The sequence below is a fragment of the Asparagus officinalis genome, chromosome 7 (genome assembly GCF_001876935.1).
Source record: "Asparagus officinalis chromosome 7, Aspof.V1, whole genome shotgun sequence".
Taxonomy (NCBI): Eukaryota; Viridiplantae; Streptophyta; class Magnoliopsida; order Asparagales; family Asparagaceae; genus Asparagus; species Asparagus officinalis.
In genome coordinates this window covers 117,275,754-117,303,500 of record NC_033800.1, presented here as the reverse complement: position 1 = coordinate 117,303,500, position 27,747 = coordinate 117,275,754, and the positions used below count along the sequence as shown (strand labels likewise).

The 27,747-nt window shown below is 35.4% G+C and overlaps 1 protein-coding gene across 1 annotated transcript; it reads left to right on the top strand.

The window, feature by feature from the left end:
- LOC109850343 (probable GTP-binding protein OBGC2) lies at positions 3,656–27,473 on the top strand. Its single transcript, XM_020420352.1, has 11 exons — positions 3,656–3,832; positions 6,897–7,369; positions 9,901–9,992; positions 14,372–14,455; positions 16,105–16,182; positions 17,948–18,148; positions 18,235–18,342; positions 23,673–23,747; positions 23,881–24,083; positions 26,773–26,916; positions 27,018–27,473. Exons 1-10 carry the CDS (start codon positions 3,732–3,734, stop codon positions 26,888–26,890), a joined length of 1,533 nt encoding a protein of 510 aa, XP_020275941.1. The 5' UTR covers positions 3,656–3,731; the 3' UTR covers positions 26,891–26,916; positions 27,018–27,473.

The window sequence follows — 27,747 nt, the reverse complement described above, 5'->3', positions numbered from 1 at the left end:
GCAACTTACACAAGAGAAGCTTCATCAACATTTGAGCAAATATCAAAGCCAAAAGAATTGTATTCATATGTGTGAAATAATTATATTTTATTTCTCTCTAGAGCTTAATGTAGACAAGTTATTAAGTAGATAACATTTAAAGCGATTGTGGTTCACACATACACACACTTATAACAACAAGTTTTTAACCATTTTTAAAAAATGAGTAAGTTCTACAATTGAGAAATGATTTTTTGAAAATTCCTTTCTAACATGTTTATATTTATGTTTATAAGCATTTCCCAAAGTTTCATATTTTTTAAATTTTATTTGCTATTTTTAAAGGCACTTCAAAACTCATTTTTAAACATGAACAGTGCATGTGCATGTTTATCAGTCGACTCATATCTATTATCAGTTGACTGATGAAATGCACTAGAAAGAGCAGAAGTTTCTGTTTAGCCGACTGATGACCCATCAGTCGACTGATGCAGGTTATTAGTCGACCGGTAAGTTCATCAGTTGATCGATAACAGATGAGCAACCTATAACAGTTAGCTCATCAATCAACTGATGAACAGTATCAGTCGACTGATGGTACTATTATCGGCTAGTTCTGGTTTAAGCTGAAAATCTGAGATTTGGTGATTTGTTTGGGATTTGGGTTATTGTTTGGGGCTTCTATATATACCCATTGACCCTCTTCACTTCAGGAATCAAGCAAACAAAGAAAAATCCCTATTTTTTGTTTCTAAGTGTTCTTGAGCTCAAACTTTCAAATCTTCATTCTCAATTGCTTCAAAGTTTTTGGTTTCTCAATTCCACATCTCACAAACCTCTAAGCTTGAGTGTTTATCTCTTGATCATTGTCATAGGATTGTTGTGAGAGATTTTCCTTTATTTCATCTTGTGATTGTGTGGTGACATTGATCTCGATGAGATCGTTGTGAGGGTTGTAAAATCATGTGGGGGAGATCATTGTGAAGAAGTTCCGGCATCCAAACAGGGTGTGATAGTATTGTTACCATCGAGAGAGGTGATCGGGGACGTAGGTCGGAGGACCGAACCTCGTGAATATATCGCTGTGTCATCTTAGATAACTATTCACCGCCCTTATTTATTGCCATAACATTTAATTTATGTCTTGTATTGCATTGAATTTTATGTATTACATATTTATTATTTTATTACCCTATTCACTCTCCTCTAGGGTAATTTCAAGAGTTCCACATACCTTCAAGTCCTTAACCAAGGGGGGGTAACCAACGACAATGTACATGATCTTCGCTGAAATAGCATAGTGCCTATCATGTGCAAGATATATGCACGGGCAACATATTGAGTCGTATCCACCATAGCATCAGCAGGTATTAGTCCCTGAAATCTCTGGCAAAGCCAAATGAGTTTCATCGTACCACTGTGAAGCTGAGGAATATCACATAGTGTCCTCATATATTCATCCTCCCAGTGGTGATCATCAGCACCTGTAACAGCTGGACTATCAGCCCTGGGTCCAAGTAAGATTGATACATACTCTAATGTAACCGCACACTCCCCTATGTGCATACAGAATGTATTGGTTTCTGACCACCATCTATCAATTAGTGCACAGATAAGGGGAAAGTTAAGCCTGACCCATCGAACATCTGAACATGCAAGGAAACCGACCTGCATGATAATTTGTTGTAATCGACCATTTGTGATCTCCCAACTAGAATGGCTCTGCGCATGATCGACAAAAGTGAGCTCTGAAACCTCCTGCATATTAAAGTCTGCTTACACTTATATTAATTCAGCAAAATAATAGAAAATAACAATTTATTTACCTATCCCGACCCCATCTTCTCAGAATGATGCTGTGATCACTGGTAATCGGTCCCGGTCCAGACCTCATAGTATCTGCTAGTAAAATTAATACAATTGTTATAATGCAATCAGTCATAAAGAAAACCAGTCATAAAGAAAACCAAAACTAAAATGCGCTAACGTAATGAATAGAGGATAATAAGATAGATGATGATAACAAAGGTATGATTAAAGAATGATAATAAGATGGTGGCGATGAAGATGAAAACAATGTTTCTAGACATAAATGAAACCAAACTTAAAATAAAACCAATTCGCAAAATACATATATAAGATTTAATTATATTTTTTCCACACTATCAAACCCCACAATCATACAACCTTGCACTCATATACACCGACTACACCTATCTCTCTAACTCTCCTTCTCATACTTGTCGGGCATCGAGATTTGTTGTGGTCCGGTTGATTGCACCAACTACACCTATTTTTCTTACTAATTCATTCCCGCTCTTTGTCCATAGTACCTTTGATTTTTACAGAACATGTTCGTGCTACTTGTCTCTTATACGGTAGAGGTAATAATCGTGACCCACCATGCGTCCAACTTTGTCTATCCTCTATCGTGTGAAAATGCTCCTTGTACGTACGTATTATTTAACTTACATATTAAATAAACTTTTACGTATTAATTATTTAACCCTAACATCATTTACCCCAATCTAACACTAACTTTTACATCATAACATCTCAATTTTCCAAGAACCCCATTTCAAATTACCAAAAAAATCTCACCATTTCAATTCCATAACTTTTAAATCATTTTCCATAATTTTTTCATTTTTCAGTTACGTACAAACTTTTAAAAAATCATAATAATAATTCAAAATATAAATCATTTACCCTAATCTAACACTAACACTAACTTTTACATCATAACACTCAATTTTCAAAAAAACCCGTTTCAAATTACCAAAAAAAAAAATTCACCATTTCAATTCCATAACTTTTAAATCATTTTCCATAATTTCAAATTTCTCAATTACATACAAACTTTCAAAAAATCATAATAATAGTCCAAATAATAAACTAAAACAAGCTATTGGGAATGAAATGGATGACAGTCTCAAATTAGGATAAAAATCATAAAATTTTGAAGAATTTACCAAAATTTATGTGGAAACCCTAGAAATTAAGTTTGGCGATCTCCAGAGAATTGTGGTAAGATCACGGCCAATGGGTAGTCACTGGCTGTGGGAGATGGTGGGCGGAATTGGTCGGAGATGGAGTCATGGTTGGAGTATTTGGATGGGTAAAAAACCCCTAGGGTTTGGGAGAGAGGGAGTAGTCAAGGAGAGAGAGAACGCGCTGATATATAGCGGTAAAGTACATGAGATTGGGAATCCCTTCAAAAATCCCCTAAATCCTCTGTTAAAAACACGGGACCACTAGTCCCATATTTTTAACAGAAACTTTGGCCTTTGAAAATCGAAATCTATAGGATTTAGGATCCCGTAGACTTTGGGAGTTATCCTAAACTGCACGGGATTGGTAATCCCATGTAGTTTAATCCAATCAGAAAACTATACAAGATTTCCAATCCCGTAGAGTTTTTCAGAGGATTTTTATGGGATTTTTTTTTAAAAAAAGAGACCATTCCATAAAAGTATTTATCATTCTCGCCATATTTCAAAAAATATTTACCAATTTTCACAAAATACATTGAGCCGCCACCTCATGCTTGATTATTTCACCTGACGGAAATGGTTTGAACCGCGTCATCCCCAAGTCCAGCCCAAGAAAATCCGTTTATCGCACTTACGATGGGCTTTAGGGTGGGCCTTTACAAGCCATTATATACTCCCCGATAAGATCTCTCGCTACGAGCCGGCGGGGTTCATCTTCACCATCATCATCAGAACAGTCCCACGTCTGGGCTTGGCCCCATGGCCCTCGTGCTCCCTTCTTCCTCCCTGCGCTTCCTCAGACCCTTCTCCTCCTCCTCCTCTGCTCAAATCTCACTTCCTCTTCCCCTCAACACTCGCAGGTTAATCTCAATTTCATATTGCAGTTCTTTTTCTTTCCCTTTTCTGTGATGTTTATTTTTTTTATCAACTTGAGCGCAGGAACGATCAAGAAAACCTTAAAAAAAAACCGATTTTGGGAGCATTGTATGCCTAATTCTTGATAAACTCGCTTCTCCTTCACCAATTGAATTGTGATATCCTCCATTTATTTTGATTTATGGATCATGTCTCAGTAGAAACAACAAATTATGTGGCAATATGGTTTCTTGCTCTTTGGGCATTTGAAACGGCATGAATGCGTGAGAAAAAAAAAGAAATTTTCTAAATAAACTCATTCATATTTTTTTTTCCTAAAAATAGACCCTCTTGAGTTTTATTTACAAAAAATAGATTCATTTTATCTTAATCCGGTTTCTAAATAATCGAGGTTCGCAACCCCGACTATTTAGGAGGTTGTAAACCTCCAATTATAACCCTAAACCCTAACATTCTATACACTAAATAGTCGGGGTTGGCAGCCCCGACTATTTAGAAACTGGATTAAGACAAAATGTGTCGATTTTTTGTAAAAAAACTCAATGGGGTCTATTTTTAGAAAAAAAAATTATGAATAAGTTTGTTTAGAAAATTTCTTCACGAGAAAAATTATGGGGGCGGACGACATGTATCTATTTATCCAAACATCAGAAATATAATATTGTTATACCAATATTGTTGACAAATAGGCTAAATCACCAACCTAATGGCTAATATTCAAACGGGATGCAAATATTTTAAGTTATAGGGCGCAAAATTTGTAAATTCTAAGGGTTTAAAATGTAATTTTGAATGTTGTTAGGGGTGCAGTTGCCCCCCTAACTCTATATAGTGGATCTGACACTGCTTTTGACTAAAATTATGGGTGAAAGGCAAATGTAGAGATCAGGTTTCGGGATTCACTAGTATTGATGTTTTCCTACCTGATTATGTCACATGGTTCAATCACTGTTTTAAATATCGGCCGATAATCGATATTATCGGCCGAGTTATCGGATTTGGGAGCTCTCCGATAGGATAACTTGGATTTTTAATCGGTTATCGTTTTTGGCCAGTTATCGGGGAGTTATCGGCGTTATCGGTACTTATCGGCCGATAAGGTTTTTTTATCGGGATTATCGGCCGATAAGTAAGACTATGCAATCGAATGGTTTCATTGTGCGGTCAAAATGTAAGTTTTGCTTTCTACAATTGGTTAGTGATTTTAAACATGATGATTTACATTTTGGTATGTTTATATTTCATTAAGCATGGTTAGATTACATTTTTTAGTTATTATATTATATATATACACCATCTAGTATATCACTCCGATAAATACTACTTATCCCCGATATATCCCCGATTTCCGCTATCCGATAAGAATTTTGGCCGTCCGATAAATTCCCGATAACCGATATTTAAAACCTTGGGTTCAATACACACACACACATGAAAGCTAGATCATCATGCTAGAACAATGGAATGAGACATGCGTCAACCATTCATAAATTTATCTTTCTTGAAAGCAACTAGTTTTCTATGTCTTCCTAGCTTTCATACTAACAGTATAGTGCATGTGCTTTGCACGAGAGCATACTTATTTTGTTTTATGTTTTTTATTTTTTTTGTTGGTTGCAAAATAATAAAAAAGACTCACATAGTAATATAAATTATGAACAGACAACTTTGTTTAAGTGAATAAATTATACGATAAAACCATGTTTAAAGAACTGTATGATTAATTATTATAGTTTGGATAATTATTATTTATTCATAATATATTAAAATAATTATCCTATATTAAATAAATTATGTATAAAGAACTGTATGATTAATTATTATAGTTTGGATAATTATTATAATTTATTCATAATTTATTAAAATAATTATCATATAATAAATAATTTCTTCTCTTTTAAATATAATGATTTTATACATAGCATACTTATAACACTATTAGTAACTACATTTTAATCTAATAATTATTAATTAGTTTATTATACTATTAGTAAATAATTTACTAAATTGTTTAATTATTAAATTATAGTATAATTTTTTAATTTAAAAAACACTATTAAGGTCATTATACTATTAATATTATTACAATTACAATAAATATAAATTATTTTTCATACTATCATCATACTTTTAAAAGGCTAGTAAGATGGAAGGTAACAGGTAGTCCTCCATAAGAGGTGAAATCCTAAGGCACAAAGCATAAGCCTAATGTATTTTTCTTATTTTTAATTTTTCTAGAAATTTTAATATTATGTAAAAATAAATTAGGGATAAATTTTAAATTTTCTATGAAATAACATACTTAAATAATAAATTAATAGTGTGAGCAAAGGTTTCAAAAAAGTGAGGAAATGTATAATTAATAAGAGGTGATATATAATTAGTGAATGATTAATTACATAATGGCATATTTGAGAATTATCAAACCTAAAACGGTAAAATTGGAAATCAAAAGTATTGACAAGGCAATCCTCTTTTATATGTAGTATAGATTATCCATGCCTAACTCGTTTATTATATATATTGACTATTGAGATAAGTATTTGTTTCCAATATATATCCATTATTATTATTTAGTTACTGATTTGAAATGTTCTTGGTTTATGTTTATTTTGAATAAGTATTTGTCTTAATATACGTTCAACAATATTGTAACATAAAGTCCTGCGCATCACACAAGCAATACCTAGTGATTTTATAAAGTTGATAAGATGCTAATCTTTTGGTATAGAGAAGCCATTGCCTATTGTTTTCAAGTAATACAAAATTTTCGACGAGTAAACTGAAATCGGTTAGAACTTAGAGCTGTCTTCATTATGTTATGAACTCCTCATTTACTAATCTTAGTGTGGATATAATATAATTATTCTAATTGTTTGTATCATGTCCAGGGTATCAGGGTCAGTTTGATGGCCTTTGTCGATTTAGGTTTCAAACTTTTTTTTTCCACTTTCCCAGCTTGCATTCAAAACTACTTTACACTGATAGTTTAAAGCAGATAATAGTTTCTGTCATTTATCTATATACCATGATTTATTCCTATTGCAGGGATAAGCATTGGAGATATAGTTCTACAAACATCCAATATCATGTAATAAATTGTAGATCGGCGAGGGTCAAGGAATCTCCTCCAACTAATTCTGAAGCTTTGATAAAGGAGCCACACAAATATTTTGATCAGGTTATCATCACTGTTCGTTCTGGAGATGGAGGCCATGGTGCAGTCCTCAGCATGCACAATGAGATAACAACATCTAAATCTCAGGGAAGACATGAGAAGAAATCAAAGAGAAAAGGCTCTTATAAAAGGGATTCAGATGGTTCGCTAATCCTACCAATGGGTGGACATGGTGGCGATATAGTCATATATGCTGATGAAAGCAAAGAATCTCTCTTGGAATTTCACAAAAAGCGCCGCTACTGTGCAAAGAGAGGGGGAAATGTCGATGCAATGGGTGCTTTGACATCGCATTTGCATGATGGATTTGCTGCACAAACATTACGAATACCGGTGCCTGTAGGTTTGTAAATTACCATCTGGATTAACTTTCTTTGCAGGTCTATCTTTAGTAAAACGAGGAGCCTATTTGATACGGTCATATCCTTAGTGCTATAATATAATCTTCTGGAATCACAAAAAAAGTAACAGTAAGTTTCTTTTTGAACGTAAATTGATCGATATGGAGAAGATTGTCATGGGAAGGGTTGTAGTTTTGTACTCCAACAATACCTTTGCTATTTTATATCTCGTGTTAGGACCTGATGCATTGTAATACATCATGTGAAAGATAATATTTCTATATTGATAGCATGAGGCTAAGAAAAAAATAATGATGTTTTGCATTATATGATACGAGTCCATTCATTTTTCTTGTCCAGTTATTTTGCTGTGAGACATATTTCATATATTTTCTAATATCATTCTCATCTATATTACCTGCGTACTTCTAACATGAAGCTGATCCCGTACCCGACATGTACCCATACCCAAACCCAAAATTCTTGGACGCTTCTTGCATATATGCATACATTTATTCGAGCATGCAATCAATTATACAATACACGTTTTAATTTAAAACACTTATCATACATTTTCTGGACATAAGTCATATCCACACGTCATATCCACTTCTTGAAACACTCAATCATACAATACATTTATTTGAACATGTACTCAATTATACAATACATGTTTTAATTTAAAACACTTATCACACATCATATCCACTTCTTGAAACTCTTTAGACATAGGTTAGGTTCTTAATTATGATTTTGAAGGATTGTTTGAGCGTCTTGTTCAAAAACTAGTGATTTTCCTATTTATAATCCACATAATAAAAGAAACATAAAAATGTTGTAGGAATTTTAATTATCGTCCTTGTTCTCATATAAAATTTTAATTCCAATGTGTAATATATGTGTATATAAATATTTATATAGCCATGTCCTCGTGCCCTACATGTTACAAGCTTATTGTGTCCCCTACCCGTAGGTGTACCCGTACGCGTACCCATGCAACATAGATTCTCATGGAGACTTGATTGAGTTTACTTAGCTCCACTCATATTTTCTTTCGGTTTCTTCTTTTTATTCTCTATTTCTCCTGTTTGTTATTTTCTTGAGTGTAAGAACTTAGATGTTTGCCACATATGCATAAAAATTCCTTAACTAGCCAGCTATGCCTCAACATCTATTTCTGTCAGTAATTTATTCATGATAGGCTTTTAGGTTAGCACAAGCTGCAGCAGCTTTGTTTTGTCTCACAGATTATTTCATCTCGTGGTTGCCTAGCAGCTTTCTTACATGGGTATTTCTATTTTGAAGCCGTAGCCATACCCATAGCCATACCCAAACTTCTTGGACACTTCTTGAATATATGCATGTGTTTGTTCAATCTTATACTCAATTATATACTGCATGTTTAATTTAAGATACTCTTCATACACTTCTGGGATGTATATTCTACACTTCACATCTATTTCTGATATATTGATCTTATGTAAATGAAAAAATAATATTGATCTTATGTAAATTGTTAATTTTAATACATATAAATATACATAACATATTTATAGCCATGTCCCTGTAGCCTACTTTTTACAAATTTGCCGTATCCTGTTACGAGCACCGTACCTGTACCCATGCCTAGCAGTATTCCTGATTGTGGTCGGCTGGTCAACAATTTCTGCTTGTCAGCTGGACATTTTAGCTAACTTCTCCTTTTAACATGAAAAATTTAATGTGTGCTCTGGAGTACATGAAGTGATCCCATAAAAGCAGATATTTGACCAGGTTTGGGTTTTATTTTTAGGCCCAAGCCACATGAAAAGAAAAAGATCTGCATTGCCCAAACAAATCCCAATCCTTACAGATGTAAAGGTATGTTTGGTTGTAGAAGAAGAGATAGGAAAACTTTAATTTTTTAGAAAGCGGAAACTGATTTTCTACTTATGTTAAAGGTGATGCAATTTTTTTTGTCCAATGCGAGTTATATCAGTTAAAGGCTAAAAACTTCCTGTGTGTGACCGCATATTGCTCTCCTTATTTCACAAACAGACAAACCGGAATTGGACTTGCCTTGTACTTGGAAATAGTGTACATCTTAGAATGAGCATTGCCCAAACAAATCCCAATCCTTACAGATGTAAAGGTATGTTTGGTTGTAGAAGAAGAGATAGGAAAACTTTAATTTTTTAGAAAGCGGAAACTGATTTTCTACTTATGTTAAAGGTGATGCAATTTTTTCTGTCCAATGCGAGTTATATCAGTTAAAGGCTAAAAACTTCCTGTGTGACCGCATATTGCTCTCCTTATTTCACAAACAGACAAACCGGAATTGGACTTGCCTTGTACTTGGAAATAGTGTACATCTTAGAATGATTCAGCATAAAGTTTGTAGTTATCACCATGTTTAGCATCATAATTCAATTTATAACATTTACCAACAACATGAAGAAAGTTGTTATTTTTTTTCTAAAATCGCAAGTTATGCAACTCAAATGGGATGGAACCTTGGATCTTTCCTTATTTTCCGATTTTCATTTACTGACAGGTACAGTTGTGAAGCGCAAGAAGGGAACGTTCCTAGCGGATTTGGCATGTCCAGGGGATGAGATTCTTGTTGCCAGGGGTGGACAAGGTGGGGTGAGTATTGTCTCGTTCTATTGGAATTATTAAGTGTTAACTTCCATTCGCTCCCCATAAGGGGAGAGAAATGTCTAGAGATGTCCTGTTCCTGCCTGAAACCTGTGACCATCAGAAGTGAATGCTCTACCCACAGATCGACCTCTTCTAAGTACCTAATTACGCTGATTTTATTGAAAGGAAGTGAATGCTCTACCCACAGATCGACCTCTTCTAAGTACCTAATTACACTGATTTTAGTGAAAGGAAGTGAATGCTCTACCCACAGATTGACCTCTTCTAAGTACCTAATTAGGCTGATTTTAGGAAAGGAACTATGTTGATGCTTATTACATGTTTTTAAGTACTATTCTTGATGGTTGTTTTACTGTTACCAATTTGGTTCTTCATTTAAAGGGGAATATAATAGTTGTAAATGAAAACCCTAATTCATTATGAGATCTCTTGGGCTTTATATAGGCCCTTACACAACTTACAAATAAGTCCTAATAAATACTAATATGTCAACACTCCTCCTCAAGATGGGCGAAAGATATCTACTAAGCCCATCTTGTCACATCCTCTAATCATATCTACTGAGCTAAGTCCTTTAGTCAGACAATCTGCTGCCTGGTCCTTAGTCGAAACATGACTTAGCTCCAGTAGTCCACTATCCAACTTCTCTTTGATGAAGAACCTATCGATCTCGATGTGTTTGGTTCTATCATGCTGCACTGGGTTGTTGGCAATACTGATGGCTGACTTGTTGTCACACCACAACTTCATCTTAGCTCCTTGATCCAGCTTCAGCTCCACCAGCATACTCTTCAACCATAGCAACTCAGCAACTCCTAAGGCCATAGCTCTATACTCTGCCTCAGCTGTCGATCTCGCCACCACCGACTGCTTCTTGCTCTTCCACGAGACTAAGTTGCCTCCTATAAAGATGCAGTATCCTGAGGTGGACCTCCTGTCATCAGCACAGCTAGCCCAATCAGAGTCACAATAGCCCTCAATGCTCATGCGTTCATTCTTCCTGAAGATTAGCCCTTTTCCGGGGACATTCTTCAAATACCTTAGAATCTGGTACACTGCGTCCATATGGGGGGGGCTAGGGTTAGGTTTTTTTTTGTGGAGGCTCTGATACCAAGTTGTAAATGAAAACCCTAATTCATTATGAGATCTCTTGGGCTTTATATAGGCCCTTACACAACTTACAAATAAGTCCTAATAAATACTAATATGTCAACAATAATTATTTGATTTAACTCTAATTTCATATGCATGTTGTATAACTGAAAAGAAAATAGCTCTTGGTTCCTATTACACAGACAGACACTAAGGAAACATTATCTGCCATTATTCTGTTGAGGAACATGATTGGCACAGAAAAAGAAAACAAGCTCTTGACATTACTTTTAAGGCACAGAAATGTCTTGGCAGACGTGCAGTTTTCTGCTCATATTATTTGACATCTTAATCTGAAGCAAAGAACATGTTTGTTCTAATTGCATAAGAAGTCAAATTGTGATGTGACAAGTTTTTTCCACATGCTGAGTAACCTGCAAACTGGAAGACTACAAGTACAAGCCCTCTACATAATTAAAAACAATTCTTTATTCACGGTGCTGTGACAAGAAGTTGAATCAGTGCAGAATACTATAGTTGTTCTCAACCATTTTTTTCATTTTTTGAAGACTTCACTCGCATTAGATAGTTTAACTACTTTGGGACGACTAGAATTAGTTATGGTTTTGCCAAGATGTTCCCGATATATTTCTCCAAAAAAATAATAATATTCCTTTTAGGTGTATATTTGTATGCATATTGTTGGCCTTCATCATCTTAACTTTTTGGTGTATTTAACCATATTATATTCTCTTCATATGTTTTACCTTCTGAAGAAAAGCATCTTTGACTTCGAGGTCTTCCATCAGGCTTAAAGGCATCGAGGGAAGCTGTTATTCTTATTGACATACCACATGGGCCCAAAACCAAGCTTCTGGGTATCTCATCGTTTTGGAATCTTTAATTTTAATAATTCTATTCTTTTCCATCTTGTAGAAAGTAGATGGAATGTAGATGATGAAAGTGACATTATGTCGAATGATATTTCTCTTCTTGTCTCAATACATTCCCATGTCCTTTATTTTATAGGTCAAGTCAAACGGGTAGTAACATCCCCTTCAATGTGGATGCTACCCATAACTCGTGGTGACGTGTTTCCATTAGTAGTCAATCTACTACCTGACTGGCATCTTACGTTCGTTTGTAATTTTCTTTGACAAGTTAGTGCTAAAATTCTAATTGTTCTTTTAGCTTCCTTCTTTTTTCATTTGCTTTTCCCTTCTTTCTTTTTCTCTTCCGAGCCCCTCCTTTACTTTCTCTTTCTACTTTCTATCCCCCTTCTACTTTTGTTTTTTATATGCTTTTTCAATCTTCCGGCCCAAGTATTTTTGTCCTTCTACTTTTGTTTTTTTCTATGCTTTTCAATCTTCCGGCCCAAGTCTTTCTATTCATTTGTGTAATGGAAGGATTTATATGTGTGGACACTTTCTTGTCTGATACACAGTGGTGGATCCAGGATATCTGGAGAGTGGTGTCACTACATTACTTCAACGACAAGTATTCATATTTTGGAAAAAGTACATAATCACATCATTAGTTCTACTATTAAATACATATTTCTCAATACATATCAGAAAGCATTTATTGAGTCAATCACCACTCTTTTCATTCCGCGACTTACTTTTAATCAAGTATAAGTCAACGTCTTCTTCAGAATCAAATACATCAAAGGATTGATCTTGTATGTTTTTTTAGTCTCCACCAACTTGTTTAAAATAACACTCCTACTCATTCTAAAAATGCAATTTTAAAAGGTACAATTAAACCTAAAGAAGAAAAAAAATATTGTAAGAAAGATATAGTGTTTTTTTTTTAAACAAACAAAACAAAATAGTGTTTTGCTACCAGAGAGAATGATCGATGAGGAAAATAGAAGAAATAAAATAAAAAAAAAAGAAAAAAAGAAATGCCAGTAGAACACATAATAATAAGTAAACATGGAAAATAGAATAAATAGTAGGTCAAGCTTTAGTCATCAAGTTATTAGTGGGCTGTTTTTTTTCAAGGTTTGATAGGTTTTCTAACTTTTAGTGGGGATAGGGAACTGGTCCTTCTCAAGCAAATTGGGGGTTAAGGTACTTTGCATAGAGTGCATCCGCCACTGCTGATATATGTGAACATTTATGGTAACATAAGATGGTATGACCCTTAAGTACTAGATCCTTGCAAATTTAAAATCATTTAATCCTGTAAAATCCATGAGTTTGCATGTGTGGATGGTGTGACTCTTTGATCTGTAGGATTTGCACACATTAAGGATGATTTCCTTTCTAAAATGACCCATGTTTGAGGATTTCTATTATGTTCCATGTATGAGTTGTAGGGATGTGAAAATCTATATCCCCCTTTTGTTCCTATAAGCATGGACCACCTACTGAGCCATCATTCCTTCACTTGTTCTGATTAAATCGATACCATAAGAGAACTTGTATTTTTGCGATCGAAAAGAAGGATAAAGGAAATTTGCAATGGTAATAATCTCTAGTGAAGTTGCTGTTGTTTACCTTTGATGTTTGGCAAATAACACATGAGAAGAAGAAAACAATCACTTTGCTTCGAGAGAGGAGATGAGAAAAATCTTTAAGTTTGCCATCTTTAAAGGCTGTTCTTGATGTTTTTGATGCTTTTGGACCTATATCAGTAATCTTCTTGTTTCTTGTAACTACTTTAGTTTTGACCACTATAGTTAAAGCTAATGTATCGATTTTTTACCTGTTGATTATAGCATCAGTAGATACTTCGGTTTATAGATAAAGGTGCATGTTAAAGTTGACTTCATTCAAAAGGGGAAATAATCTTGGTAAATTTTTTGTGTGTGTCATAAGTACTTTATTTATTTTAATTTTTAGTAATAACGTAGAAAATATTAAATCTCCCTCTTCCATGCAGGGTATGTACCTTGAGCCCTCATATTCATTTTCTTTAGTTTACATTGATTGAAAAAGATGTAAAATTATTGCATAATTAATAGGACCATCTTCTCAGTTTTTTTTCTATATGAAAACTTGGGATGTTTGTTGGTCATTTCATAATAACTTCAGATATTGGGCAATGCATTTAGCTCGTGTGATATCAAAAGGATGTTTTATTAGGTCGTCTTTCTTAGCCTTCATATCTTTCTACACGATGTCTCTGTCTAGTCTTTTCATTATGGTTCCCAAATTTTGGCTATCTATTCTACATTGACAGAGATGTATTTAAAATGCTATTTTTGCCTTTGTTCTTTTGTTCATGGGCTTCTTATGATTTCTTCTTCTTCTTCTTCTGTGCAGATTAGTCTGTTAGAGATGCCTGAACACAAAAGAAAAAGATTGAACGCGTTATCTAGTAATGTAATGAGAGATGACAGTGACAAGGTAACCTACTCATGCAAGGTTTCGTTTCGGTTTGTTGAAATCTGAAGATGAGGCAATAACAATATGAATTTAATGTAGGAATTTGCCCCTAAAAATACAGCGTAAAAACATAAAATGATTGTCTGCCTAGTACTACTCTTTGATGCTCTACTTGTTAAGCATTTAGAGAGAGCTAATGGAAAGACCTTCTATCATTTAGACTGCTGGTTAATTTTGTAAAGTGATTTGCAACTCAAATGGATATTTGATAGAAGACTGTGTTAAAAAAAAGATTGTATTAATGTATGAAAATTCCAATAAACATTGCAAGCTATGTTGCATGTGTGCGGGTATGGGTACGAGACACGGAAAATTTGTAAACAGTAGGGTTTGTAACATGTATATATAAATATTTATATACACATATTATATATTGAAATTTATAATTTATATGAGAACAAGGATGATAATTAACTTTCCTATAACATTTTATGTTTCTTTTATTATGTGGATAATAAATTAGAAAATCACTAGTTTTTGAACTAGATATCCAAACGATCCTTCAAGATCATAATTCGGAACCTAGCCTATGTCCAACAACTGTCAAGAAGTGGATGTGAAGTGTAGGATATATGTTCAAAAAAATGCATGACAACTGCTTTGAATTAAAACATGTATTATATAATTGAGTACATGCCCGAATAAATGTATGCATATATGCAAGGAGTGTCCAAGGAGTTTGGGTATAGGTACATGTCCTGCACGGGTACAACTTCAAATTAGAGGTGCACAAGTAACATAGATAATAGATTGCAGGTATTACTATAGATATTAGAAAAAAAACAGTAAACAAAAGGAAGATCACCTCACTATTGAGTGCATTGAATTTTGAATTAGTATTTATGATGAATTATACTTGGGGATGAAAATATTATTTTTTTTCCTGATTATAGAGTGTCTGCCTTTGTTTATTCAAGACTTCAAGTTTACTGTTAGATCTAGCCATTGTTCAAATATTCAATGTGCAGCCGCATATGTGGCCACTTATGTGTATGCGGTAGTAAACCAAAATCACTTGCCCACATTAGAAAATTATGCAAAACAAAAGTAGCAACAACATAAAATATTTATATTGCAGTGCTATATATGCAGCGTAAAAAAAGGCAGTGGTTATTAGATTTGAATTTCGTGCGACATTCAACTAGCTTACCATAATAAACGTTATATATACATGGACACATACGTGCATGCGCGCACACCAATTTCTCTCCTCTTATTACTTTCTTCTTCTCCCTCCTCTTTCCTTGATGCTTGACCTTTTTAACTTTAAGTATGTCCCTTGCTTTTCTCTTATTCTATTTTATTCAACTACTTGTATTATGTACAACCCCCCCCTCAAAAAAAAACACTCTCCTCTCTTATTCTACTTTCTTCTTTAAGTGTGTTCCTTGCGTTTTGAGTCTTTTTGTTTTGTTTGTGTATATTGGATATAATGTTTATATGTATCAAGTAACATGGACACACATGCGCAAACTCACATGTACTCTTAATGTTGAATTTAGTTAAAGCAGAGAGCTTTTAACCTTGGCATGTATTACACAGTGCACTATCTTCTCTTTTTTTCCTCACTACAATCTTCCCTTTCTTTTACATCTTGGTTCTTTTTGCAGGTTTTAGTTCTTGGTCAGCCTGGTGAGGAGGTTAGCTTAGAATTAATATTACGAGTAGTTGCTGATATCGGTCTTGTGGTGAGTTCATGTTGTCTTTGAACATTTACTGCTTATCTTGATCATTATGCAAATGGTGAGTTTTCAGATGCTTACTGTTACGAATGGATTTTAGTGATAATTGTGACTATCACTTGTTTGGTTTAGTACAGTAAGGAAATTTTCCATACAAGATATTGTCATACACTAGGTGGAGAATGATCATAAGTTTCCTACTTTTTTTACCTTCATGTGATGGAATTTAACAAGAAGAGGATCAAGAAACTTCAAATTTCAAAGATATTCAAGCTATTTGAAATTCAATGTCTTTTTGCAGCACAGAAACAAATATCAACAATGCTTAACTAGCTAGAGGGTTCGTAAACTTTCGTCTTTTGACATTTTAGTTTGTAACGTAAATGTTGGAAGAAAAAATTAATTTTGCTAATTAGCTTAAAAGACATGCCAAGTTATAAGGGTAAAAGGTAGCCAAGACAAAACAGTCTTGCATCATCAAATATCGAATAAGAGGAAACAAATAAGTCAAAGCCTAAGTGAAGTATGACATTAGTACAAGAAGCACGAACATTGATGTAGATATGGTTACATGGGTATACTATGCAATATGATCATTAAAAAAATTATGAATTCCTAGAGCAGGGTAAGTGGGATATGACGCAATCACAAAACAGTCTTCCTGTCGCAGAAGGATTTGAGATGTATATGGATATCCAAAGCACGAACATTGATGTAGATATGGTTACATGGGTATACTATGCAATATGATCATTAAAAAAATTATGAATTCCTAGAGCAGGGTAAGTGGGATATGACGCAATCACAAAACAGTCTTCCTGTCGCAGAAGGATTTGAGATGTATATGGATATCCAAAGCAAGGCAAATTTAGACTTTCACTAATTTTTTTGCTGATGTGGTAGTCACATGGCAGAGTCAACAAGATTTAACAGAAATCTGTAAAATGATCTAGACTGATGACGAAGGTAATGTTAGGGACCCTTGCTGATGATTTCTAAATATCAAGGACCCATATGATACTTGACTAATACATCAGGGACCTCCATCGACATTTTGCCAATCTATTTTACGACATTAAAAGTTTGATGCTTGGTTTGTTTTTTCATCAAATATGATGAAAGATAGTGCATATTTTCATGGAATATCCTACACTGAACTTGTTCACAAGCCCAGAGGTATAGCAGGCTGCTGCTCATTTGAGTGGAAATTGATGTATTTCCTTGTCTGCTTTAGAGTTTTCCTCTAGGATAATATTGGTATTGCGGTATCGGTGGATCAGGATTAAATGATTTAACCTTTTGTTTTTCTCCTTCCTTTTCATGCCCCTAATCCAAGTGAATGCCCTTCCCTTTCTGAGGATTTTTCATATATTAATTGGTCATGCTAATTTTTTTGGGTTCCTGATCGCCAGTTTATGTGAGTGCACTCAATTTTAGATCCGTTTGTGCATATATTTGCCTGTAAAATCCTTAGTGCTTCCAGTCCTTTTTGATCTCATGGATGGGAAGTATGGTATTTCAGTATGTCAAATCAAATATAGTAAATAAGGTGAATTATTCAGATGCCACATGACCACATAATATTCTTCCATAAATACAAGCTAATTCTAATATAAATTTCTAGAAGTGGTTGCATCCTATTGATTAACTATGGTGATTGATGCAGAAGTAAGTTTCTGAACTGCTGTTCAACATTATTATTGAAATTGTTGGGAAATTTTAGGCATCAATGTTCCTTGCTTCAATATGTTCTTCTTTGTTCCTTCTCCAGGGACTCCCAAATGCCGGAAAATCAACTCTTTTGGGAGCACTAACTCTGGCAAAACCAGACATTGCCGACTACCCTTTTACAACCTTGATGCCAAACCTTGGACGTCTTGATGGTGATCCTACTTTAGGGGCACTGAAGTTTTCCTCTCAAGCAACATTAGCAGATTTGCCTGGTTTAATTGAAGGTGCTCATTTAGGAAAGGTATTGGTAATCATGAATCATTTTATACTAGTCTCTTTAGGCGTCCGGAATGTTTGATTTACATAATAAAAATCTTTGTATTATAGGGTCTTGGTCGTAATTTCTTGAGACATTTAAGGAGAACTCAGCTGTTAGTTCATGTTGTCGATGCTGCTGCAGAGGACCCTTTAAATGATTATAAGACTGTCAAGGAGGTGATCTTTTTTCTCTCTTTGTAGAGTCTTTTTTTTTCCTCTTTTGTTTTTTCTTCTTTCCTCACAATAATTTCAGTATCTTACTGGGCTTGATGAGTTATGTCTTATGCTTGAGAATCTATGATGAAAAAATCATCACATTATAACTACAATGTTTATGGTGTATATCAGTTAAGAGCCATACGGTATATTGCTTCTTCGACTTGGCTTTAGTGATATTGGTCGAATGGGATATTCATAAGGTTTAAATATCAGATACATGGAAATATTGGACGACCAAAATTCATATTGAATTACGTATGTCGAGGAAATATAGGGGATATGTAATAAGTATCAGAGTGCCATATCAGATGATGTGCATAAATAGCATATGTCCTAAAATCTAATCTAAAACATACATCACCCAAAATTTGAAGCAATATTGAAGTTTGCTAAAAATTGAAGTTTGCTAAAAAACTTCATAGGGCTGAAAATTTTGCTTTAAAATATTGAAGAAATTTTGTAGAATTATATTATTTAGTACCGAGCCATATAAAAAGGACATATTGGTCAACATATTGACTGATAGATCGAACCACATTGGTCAACATATTGACTGATATATAGGTCATATTGGTCAACATATTGACTGATGTGTCACCTAAAAATTGTCAAATAGCAATAGACGGTAGAGGATATTGAGACCATATTATTTTGCAGCAAACCTTGTGGCAGGATATATTAGCTATATCGGGGATATTTAAAACAATGGATACTCAAAATTGAGCAAAGTTCCTATTAGGCTATTACACCTTAGGATTTGCGTGTAATTGTAGCCATCCTGTCGCATCTACTTATTTGTCATAACCACATAATTTTAACAAATATAAAGCTTTTTTAAAATAGTTATAAATAGTGATTAATGGTTGTTTTAGTGACATAGAAATTTTAAAAATACAAGTTACCTAAACACTGTAGTATGCCTCCAACTAGTAATTGGACATGCATTTAAACATTCAATATTATAAGGAACAAAACATACCCTGAGTACTCCATTAAAATTGCTATATTGGACTCGTTGTTCTACTACTGTACGACACCAGTAGCTCTTCACTGAATGTTTTTATTTCCTACTTAAAAATTTAGAAAGAAAAACTATCTTTTAAAAATTAGAAAGAAAAACCATCTTCTACATTTCAGCATATAAGTTTAAAACTATCTGTGTAGCTGATTAAAAGCATAAACAAAGGAAGTCACACGTTGTGGAAAACAGATAGCATGGCGTAGTGGTGAGCACTGCTAAGGCTATTTGGGGTTACAACGGTAAAAAATACAAAGTCAAAAAACACTCCAGTTTAAATATGTATAAATATTCAAAAAAAAAGAGGAAAAAATTAAAAAAAGTCTAGAAATTCTACGAATGCATATTTGATGATTTATAGAGATCTTAAGTATGAAATAAACGTGTAACATTTTGAATAAGAAAAATTTAAGAAAAATCTTAAAATTCAATGAATGCATGTTTAATATTTACAGAGATCCTAAACATGAAATAGATGTGTAACAATCACATAATATTAACAAAGCACAGTGGTGAAGGCCGCGATAGGAGAGTTGAGGTGGTGGTAGAGCTCAGAGATGCTGAGGTGAGGAAGAGGTGCTTGGAGATGCTTAGGAAGCAGCGGTAGAGGAGCTTTGAGCTGAGGTGGTGGTGGAGGTGGCGGTAGAGATGCTTTGAGATGAGGAGGTGGTGGAGGCGGCAGTAGAGAGGCTTGGAGATGAGAGGCAGCGATGAGAGGCTCGGAGATGAGTGGTGGCGTCAGAATTGGTAGAAGAAGTGAAAGAGGCGGTGAATGGTGATCTAGGTTTTTTTTCTCTTGGTGTTTCAGTTCAAGTCGGAGAGGGGAGAGTGAAACAAAGCAGTGAAATAAAGGTCGGGTTTGGGTCAGGTTGGGGTAAAAAAAATGAACCCAAGTAGAAGTTAAAAAGTGCTTTAAAGCGCTAATTGCTGCTAAATCATGCTATTTGCTGCTATTGCAAGCAAATAGCACAAACTCCACTAAACTCAGTCGCTATTGCCAATAATATAGCAGGATAGTGCCGCCACCGCTATCCAAACTGCTATAGCGGCGCTAGCTACCGCTATTTTTCAACAGTGAACATAAGCTCTCATCTTTATATTTAATAAGGCAGGATATATAGTGATTACTTAGAGAAAGAGAAGATAATTCCATCACATCAGAGTCCTATAATACCCAACTTCTCCCATATCATAGTTCTCCATCAAACACCAACCAGAAGGGAATTTCTTAAAGATAGCATCTCCTTATAGCATCTCCTTTATTCTTCTTAACTCTTGTTTCTAATAAAACTAATATAAACAAATGATATTGGAAAATATTTTTTTTGACTAGATGATGTCTTAGAGGTTTATTAAAGCCTAACATTCTAAAATGCAAATTGCATTAATTAGAGGACGAAGGACTCCCTCCCCTATCAATGGAAGCAGGGTTAACAACTGTACCTCCTTTCACTTGTTGTTCTGTTGGCATAGTAGATTTTTGAGAAATCTCATTATCGCTGTTTTAAAAAACCTCCGCCTAGTCCGCTTAGACGTACGCCTAGGCCTAGGCGGTATCTAGGCCGCCTAACTAGCGCCTAGCGCCTAGGCGGTATTTAGGCTGCCCACCTAGATTTTACGAGCGTTTAGGGGAGCATTGTTTGCTTACGTGGATTGCACTCTGTAGGCATTGATTGTGATTTTATGTGTCGTAGCCTACACGTCCTCCAAACTCCATTAACCTCCAAATATGAACACCTTCACTACCTCCTCCGACCTTCAGCAAAACCTCATCGACCATCACTTAAATGAAGAAAGAAAAAAAACACCCAGAAACCGCTTAGGTGTCCGCCTAGGCGACTAAGCGCTGGGCGCCAAGTCCGACGCCTAGAAACGCCCAACGTGTAATGTAACATTGCTCATTATTCATAGCTTCTGTTTAGACCTTTGTCTTTCTGTTTCCTTGTGTTGTTGTTCATTGTCCTGACTTCCCACCGTGATAGCCCCCAGTAGAGTAGTTTAAGTTGTTTCTTTTTTATGCACATTATTATCAGCACCAGAAGAGCTCACCCAATTTATAAGAACCAGCTTATAGTCACTTTTGGCACCAACTGTATCATACTCTCCTTCCCCTTACGTACATCATCATTATGTCCCAAAGGCTTGCAATAAGTGCACCATTTTTGGTTTATATATTCATTGACTACACTTTGTGAATAGATCACTCCATTTGGGTCTTAAATTTTGACAACATCAGGAATTTTTGCAAGTAAGTCAAGCTCAATTTGGACCATGGCATATGCTAATCTTTGTTCCTTAACGACCAACATATCAGTAGCAATAGGTATGCCAATTAAGCTGCCAACCTTGCTAATACCCTTTGAAGGCCATATATTCAATCTGAGTCCTGATAGCTGTATCCACATAGGGTAGCAGCTGTGTTTGATCTCCAATTCCAAGCCATCATCACTCTCTAAGGTTTCAGCAATAGGGGTGTAGCTCCAAAGAACCACGGGCCTGCATCAAGCACTTGAGTTTTCTCATCTTCATTTTTAAAATTATAGATAAGTAGCCCTGGCTTTAGTAAACACACTTCAGGCATAGCAATATTTTCCCGTAAATTCTCCACATATTTCTCCATTGCCTTGAATCTAACATTCAAACCCACTCCTCAGCATAAAAGCTAGCACATACATCAACATCAGGTGTCATAAATTCTAGATCCTGTCCCTTCCCTGTTCTTCTATTTCTGCAAATAAACTTGCCCAGCTCTTAGGATTAGAGCTATCCTTGGCAACATTTTCCCATTTATGATTTCCCTTATTCATTGAATCATCCTCAGCAACGTGAGCCAAATTTGGCTTATCATTACTCCTATTTGAACCCAGAGCTTCAAATTCCTCTAGAAGAAATTTTCTAAACAAACCTATTCATAATTTTTTTTTCTAAAAATAGACCCCATTGAGTTTTATTTACAAAAATCGACCCATTTTGTCTTAATCCGGTTCCTAAATAGTCGGGGTTTCCAACCCCGACTATTTAGTGTATAGAATGTTAGAGTTTAGGGTTATAATTGGGGGTTTACAAATTACAACCTCCTAAATAGTCGGAGTTGGCAACCCCGACTATTTAGGAACCGGATTAAGATAAAGCGAGTCTATTTTTGTAAATAAAACTCAAGAGGGTCTATTTTTAGAAAAAAAATGAATGAGTTTATTTAGAAAATTTCTTCAATTCCTCTATTTCACTTTCATCTGCCCGTGAAACCCTAGATCCAGTTGCAGGGGTTGGAGATGGAGTTACCTAATTGAGTGCCCCCTCTTCAGAGCTTTGATTCTGAAGGATCTCCTTCATGGTAAGCTTCTTATTAGCCCCCGCAGGCCTGGTACTTCCCATCCGCATCAAACCTGACTCGAGCTGAACGAAGTAATCCCTTGCTTCAGTTGAGAAATTGTAACATCTGGTGTCGTCAAGAGAACCCTAGAAACAATCCCAATCATCTTGCACTTCTTCTTTGCATGGTTACTCGGAGGTGGCGTATGATAAGAATCGCCTTTTTATCGTGCACCCATCAGACAACTGCCATATATTCTTCACATTGGTCTTTTCAGCATGCAAGTTCACCACGAGGGAAGGTTCAATATCAGTTTATTATGTGACCCTCTCTTCACTTCAGCGCCAGTTCTCAATTATCAATGCTGCATTGCTGCTATACTTTGCCTCTGTTCATTATTGTCACGTCTCTGTAAATTTTCTAGCAGCCTGATTCTTTGATTGTGGCTAAATTGTCATTACTTTCCTATGGAGGTTGTTGGGCACTCTTTATGTATGTATTTGTTGTTTGTTGTGAGTCATTGCATTAGGTTGTCACATTCTGTTTCCATATTTACACTTCCTTCAAGTTCCCATGGGCTTTAGTCTATGTCAGTAGTACACTATACTGTTGTAAATTTTTCCACGGTGACCACCAGTATGTGCGATGATTCTTGGACACCTGTGTCACACTCCTTTTTGCAAAAGCCAATTATTCCTAGACCATTTTACTAAAATTAAGTGCTTTTATGTATTAATATCAAAAGATACACATTTGTGTAAGTCATTAATACATGCTGATGAAACATATCCTTGTGTCTGGATTTTTGTATATTTGCCATGCTCAAGCCTTATGACCATGTTTACTGATCATATTCCCATGCTGTATTGTGTCTGCCTCCCGGACCTATATTAATCTACTTGTGCAATTTTCTGTTATCCATACCTTCTGACAGAAAGTTGATCTTTACCCTTGCAGGAATTGCGGATGTACAACCCTAATTATCTTGAACGACCTTATATTGTAGTGTTGAATAAGATTGATCTTCCAGAGGTGAGTATTCTGATCTTTTTCTAAACTTCCCCTGTAAATGATCAGTAGTTTGTTGGTCATATTTCTCCTTCCTTGATCTTGCTGTGACACATGCTTTATGTAAATATCACATCAATTTAAATCTATGTTGCAGGCTCGGGATAGACTTCCAATATTAATGCAAGAAATTTCATCACTTGGATGCAAAGTGACAACCAAACTAGAAATGGGTGGGACACTGTCCATTGAAAGTAAGGAGCCACAGATGCAATCATTAGCATCTGATGGGGAAGCGACAAACGAAAAAAAGATTGAGGATTATCCACGGCCTCTTGCCGTTGTGGGTGCTAGTGTGCTGTAAGCTCTATTATCTTTATTTTTTTTTCTTGTCTTCCATTGTCGTGTATGCTCGCTGCTCGCACATGCCCCTGTGTGTATGTGTGTAGCGACTTATTTTGTCCTTTCATTTGTGCACGCACAAATGTCAGCTTGTTTTACGCATTTTTGTGTGTTCTGTGAGTTTATGCGCATTGTTTATTGTCTTCTACATCTCTCTAGACAAGTTTTCCTGTTTTACGCTTGTCAATCTATTCCATCTACCAGTTAAACTAAAATCCAAAGTGATACGAATAAACTAGTATTTAGATATGTTTGGACATCAGTAGATACTGTCATCTGATGTTATTGCATAACTACTGTATGTTGCAGACGGTTCACCTAGTAAGATTTAAAGACACCTCACTTGTATTTGTATGTCAACAGTAGAATGTTTTTGTCAACTTGGAAGATAATGCATGAACATATAATCCATACCATATGTTATCTTGCTGAAGGTTCCTTCCAAGTTTAAATCTGCCTTATACTTGGAGTAAGGGAGATGGTTCCATAGTGGTTCAAATTTCATATATTTGCTAGATTAGAAAAGTCGAGATTTCCACCGTCGGAGTGAAGGAAGGAGGGACAAGCTGTGTATCTGTATAGTTATATATTTAGCATGTAATGTTTATCTGTTGTGAAAAAGAAATCTCTTGCTATAAAATCAGCTGTCTTCTAGAGCCCTGCCAAAAGCTGCTTCTAAAGGAGTTTGGACAAATTTTCAAAACCAACATTTTTCAGTTTTTATTTGTAAAAACCGACCGCTTTCCAAATTATTTGTAAAAACCGACCTGGTTTCAGCCTCAGCGCTGAAACCAGGTCGGTTTTTACAAAAAAAGTTCCGAAACTTCACGGGACTTGAAGTCCCGTGAAGTTTAACAGGTATTTTACCAAGCTCCTAAACTTCACGGGACTTCAAGTCCCGTGAAGTTTATAAGTTCAAACAAACTTCACGGGACTTGAAGTCCCGTGAAGTTTGTTTGAATTTATTTCGTACGTGTGCAGGTTGGATTAGTTAAAACCCATTTCTCAGCAACGTCTCCTCGCAAATCCTCTTAATCAGCTCATTAAGATGATTTCCTAATGATGGGTTTCGAAAGGTGTCATAATTTACAGGAATTTAAATCCTAACAACATCACAAGAAGACGACAAATCACAAAACCCCAACTCAAAAAAGTGCTGAGGAGTTCTCACAACACGATCCGCGGTCCCAGCTACGCCGTCAAGAACCCTAATCTTCGTTCTTGTCTCCTCGCTGATCTTCTTGATGAGCTCCCCCAACTCAAAAAAGTGCTTTTATGAAAGTTTTTTTTTTAATATTTTTATCGGCTTGTTAGAGTACAACTGGGCTTTGGATGCTCATGAACTTGAGAGGACCTGAAACTGATGCTCAGTTGAGTTGAGTTGTCTCCTACCTGCATAAACTGGTTTTAATGCGATGAAAAAGAGATTTTGGCATCGAGAGAAATCTGGGTCTTTTCGTTGATGGCGGTTAGTTGGGGGTGAAAGGAGCTCCTTTTTTATTTTATTTTTTATTTAGAGGCCTCAAATATAACCTTGGTTCCCTCAAGCTCAGGTCACAGCATTAAGAGTTTTGAAATTGAGCGCAAATTCCACGGGAGTTGAACTCCCGTGGAGTTTCAAGGAGAAAATTAAACTTCACGGGAGTTCAACTCCCGTGAAGTTTAATTTTTCGATAAACTTCACGGGAGTTGAACTCCCGTGATGTTTCGGAAAACTTTTTACAAAAACCGACCTGTTTTCAGCGCTGGGCTGAAAACATGTCGGTTTTTGTAATTATTTTCAAAAACGGTCGGTTTTTACAAATAAAAACTGAAAAAGGTTGGTTTTGAAAATTTGTCCAAAGGAGTTTTTATTGTTAGGTTGTGAGTTTTTAGAAAACTCTTCGTAATTAGTGTTTCTCCATAATAGGAGTATTGAAAATGGAATAACCATAAATGGAGGACTCCACTGGTATTGTTGGTTAACTACAACCTTACGTTTTAAAACCCTAATTGTGCTCAAAGTTGGCTTCTAGTTTTTATAATTAATGCATTACTTGATTTGTGGTTAAAGAAATTTATATGTGAAGAATGTTGCACATGGATTCAAATGTTTCTTTTTTCCCTGGTTCACTGTGGCTTCACACGCTCGCACACACACACGCGCGCGCACACACACACACACACTATAAGCTAGAAATCAGTAAATATACGGATCTCTCTGTATGTAAGATTGACTAGTATATACGGATCTCTCTGTCTGACTAGCTGCTTTCTGTATTCTGCCTTGCATTCAAGGAGTTGATTGCTCGTGAACTCCCAAGGTGTTTGGAATGCCTGCTTTATTTTCTATGGATGGCTTAAATGAAAGAATATTTAGAAATGCTTCAACATATATTTGTTCTTTTCTATGTGAATGTCAATGCCATCACAATCTTGTCATGCTTATCTGATCCACATAAAAGACTGATAGGTTCAAGCTTTATCTTTGTCTTCAATGTTTTGTCAAAACTTCTTATAGAGTAATTATCTGTAATAATCTTTAGCATAATAAGAAGTTTTTTTTGTCTTCAATAAATGATTGTCTGGGTTACATTCAGGCAAAAAAGCTACCAAATTTGAGGTGGTGTATTGATTTTTTGCCCTAAATTTCTTGTAATTTCCACAGAAAGCGCATCAATATTGATCATATGCTGAAGGAAATAAGAGCAGCCCTAAGGACATGTCAGGGTCTTGAAAAAATGGTGGAACAAGGGACCGTACAAGATCTTGCTAGCTATATGTAGCTACAGGGAAGAACCAAACTGAAACTGTAAGCAGCTTGTTACCAGTTTTTATCCAATGTCAAAATTTCTCTGTCTAATTTTCTTATTGGGTGTAGTATTACTTTTGATTGTGAGATAAAACATGTAGATTGCTTGTGCTCCCTCACCTCGGAAGCAAACTGTCTTCATGACAGTTTTCCAGAAGATTTCTCTTCAGCAATTAATCATTACTGGGAAGTATTTCCTATATAAAGCGAATACCTTTGTTACATCATAAAATGACATAACCCTGGAAACCAGAAATTATGCATGGGAGGATGAGGAGTCCATGGTTGAGCACCCTGTATAGAATAGCTGGATTTCTATGCAAAAAAGTGGAGCAATCTGCATCGCGAGCTCTCTGTAATTCAATTGTTCGATGTTGAGGGTCTCCTATATGTGCATATAAACCTTGTTCTGTTCATTGTAACCATTTCTGGCAGTACGTTCCCTTTTTGTATAATATTTCGGGGTTCTTGACTTCTTGCACTTGCATCAAAAGTAGTAGTGAAATTACAGATATTTTGCACACGACTACGGTTATACTAACGAAGTCAAATCTAAATTCTACAGTTGGTATGATGCGTTAGCCAGTGATCATACTGGGGGGATTTCAAGTCTTAAACGAGTGCCGTACCATTTTAACACTGGACAATGTATATCTTCTGCTTTCTTGTTAATGAGCAATGACCATAAGAAAAGTATAGCATCAGATCACTCCACGTCAGCTAAAAATTAGTATTTCTATGTGCAATTGTTTATCAGTGTTCTGTTAAAATTTTCATTCTTGTCATCAGATGATGGTTGCTAGGTAAATTCAGATCCATTAATTATTTAAA

What these genes read in the sequence shown, in the direction of transcription:
- LOC109850343 (XM_020420352.1), top strand. Translation starts at nt 3,732, where the DNA reads ATGGCCCTCGTGCTCCCTTCTTCCTCCCTGCGCTTCCTCAGACCCTTC. An exon ending in CCAGGGGTGGACAAGGTGGG is followed by an intron (nt 9,993 to 14,371) that starts GTGAGTATTGTC and finishes TCTTCTGTGCAG; the next exon opens with ATTAGTCTGTTAGAGATGCC. An exon ending in AAGGTGCTCATTTAGGAAAG is followed by an intron (nt 18,149 to 18,234) that starts GTATTGGTAATC and finishes TTTGTATTATAG; the next exon opens with GGTCTTGGTCGTAATTTCTT.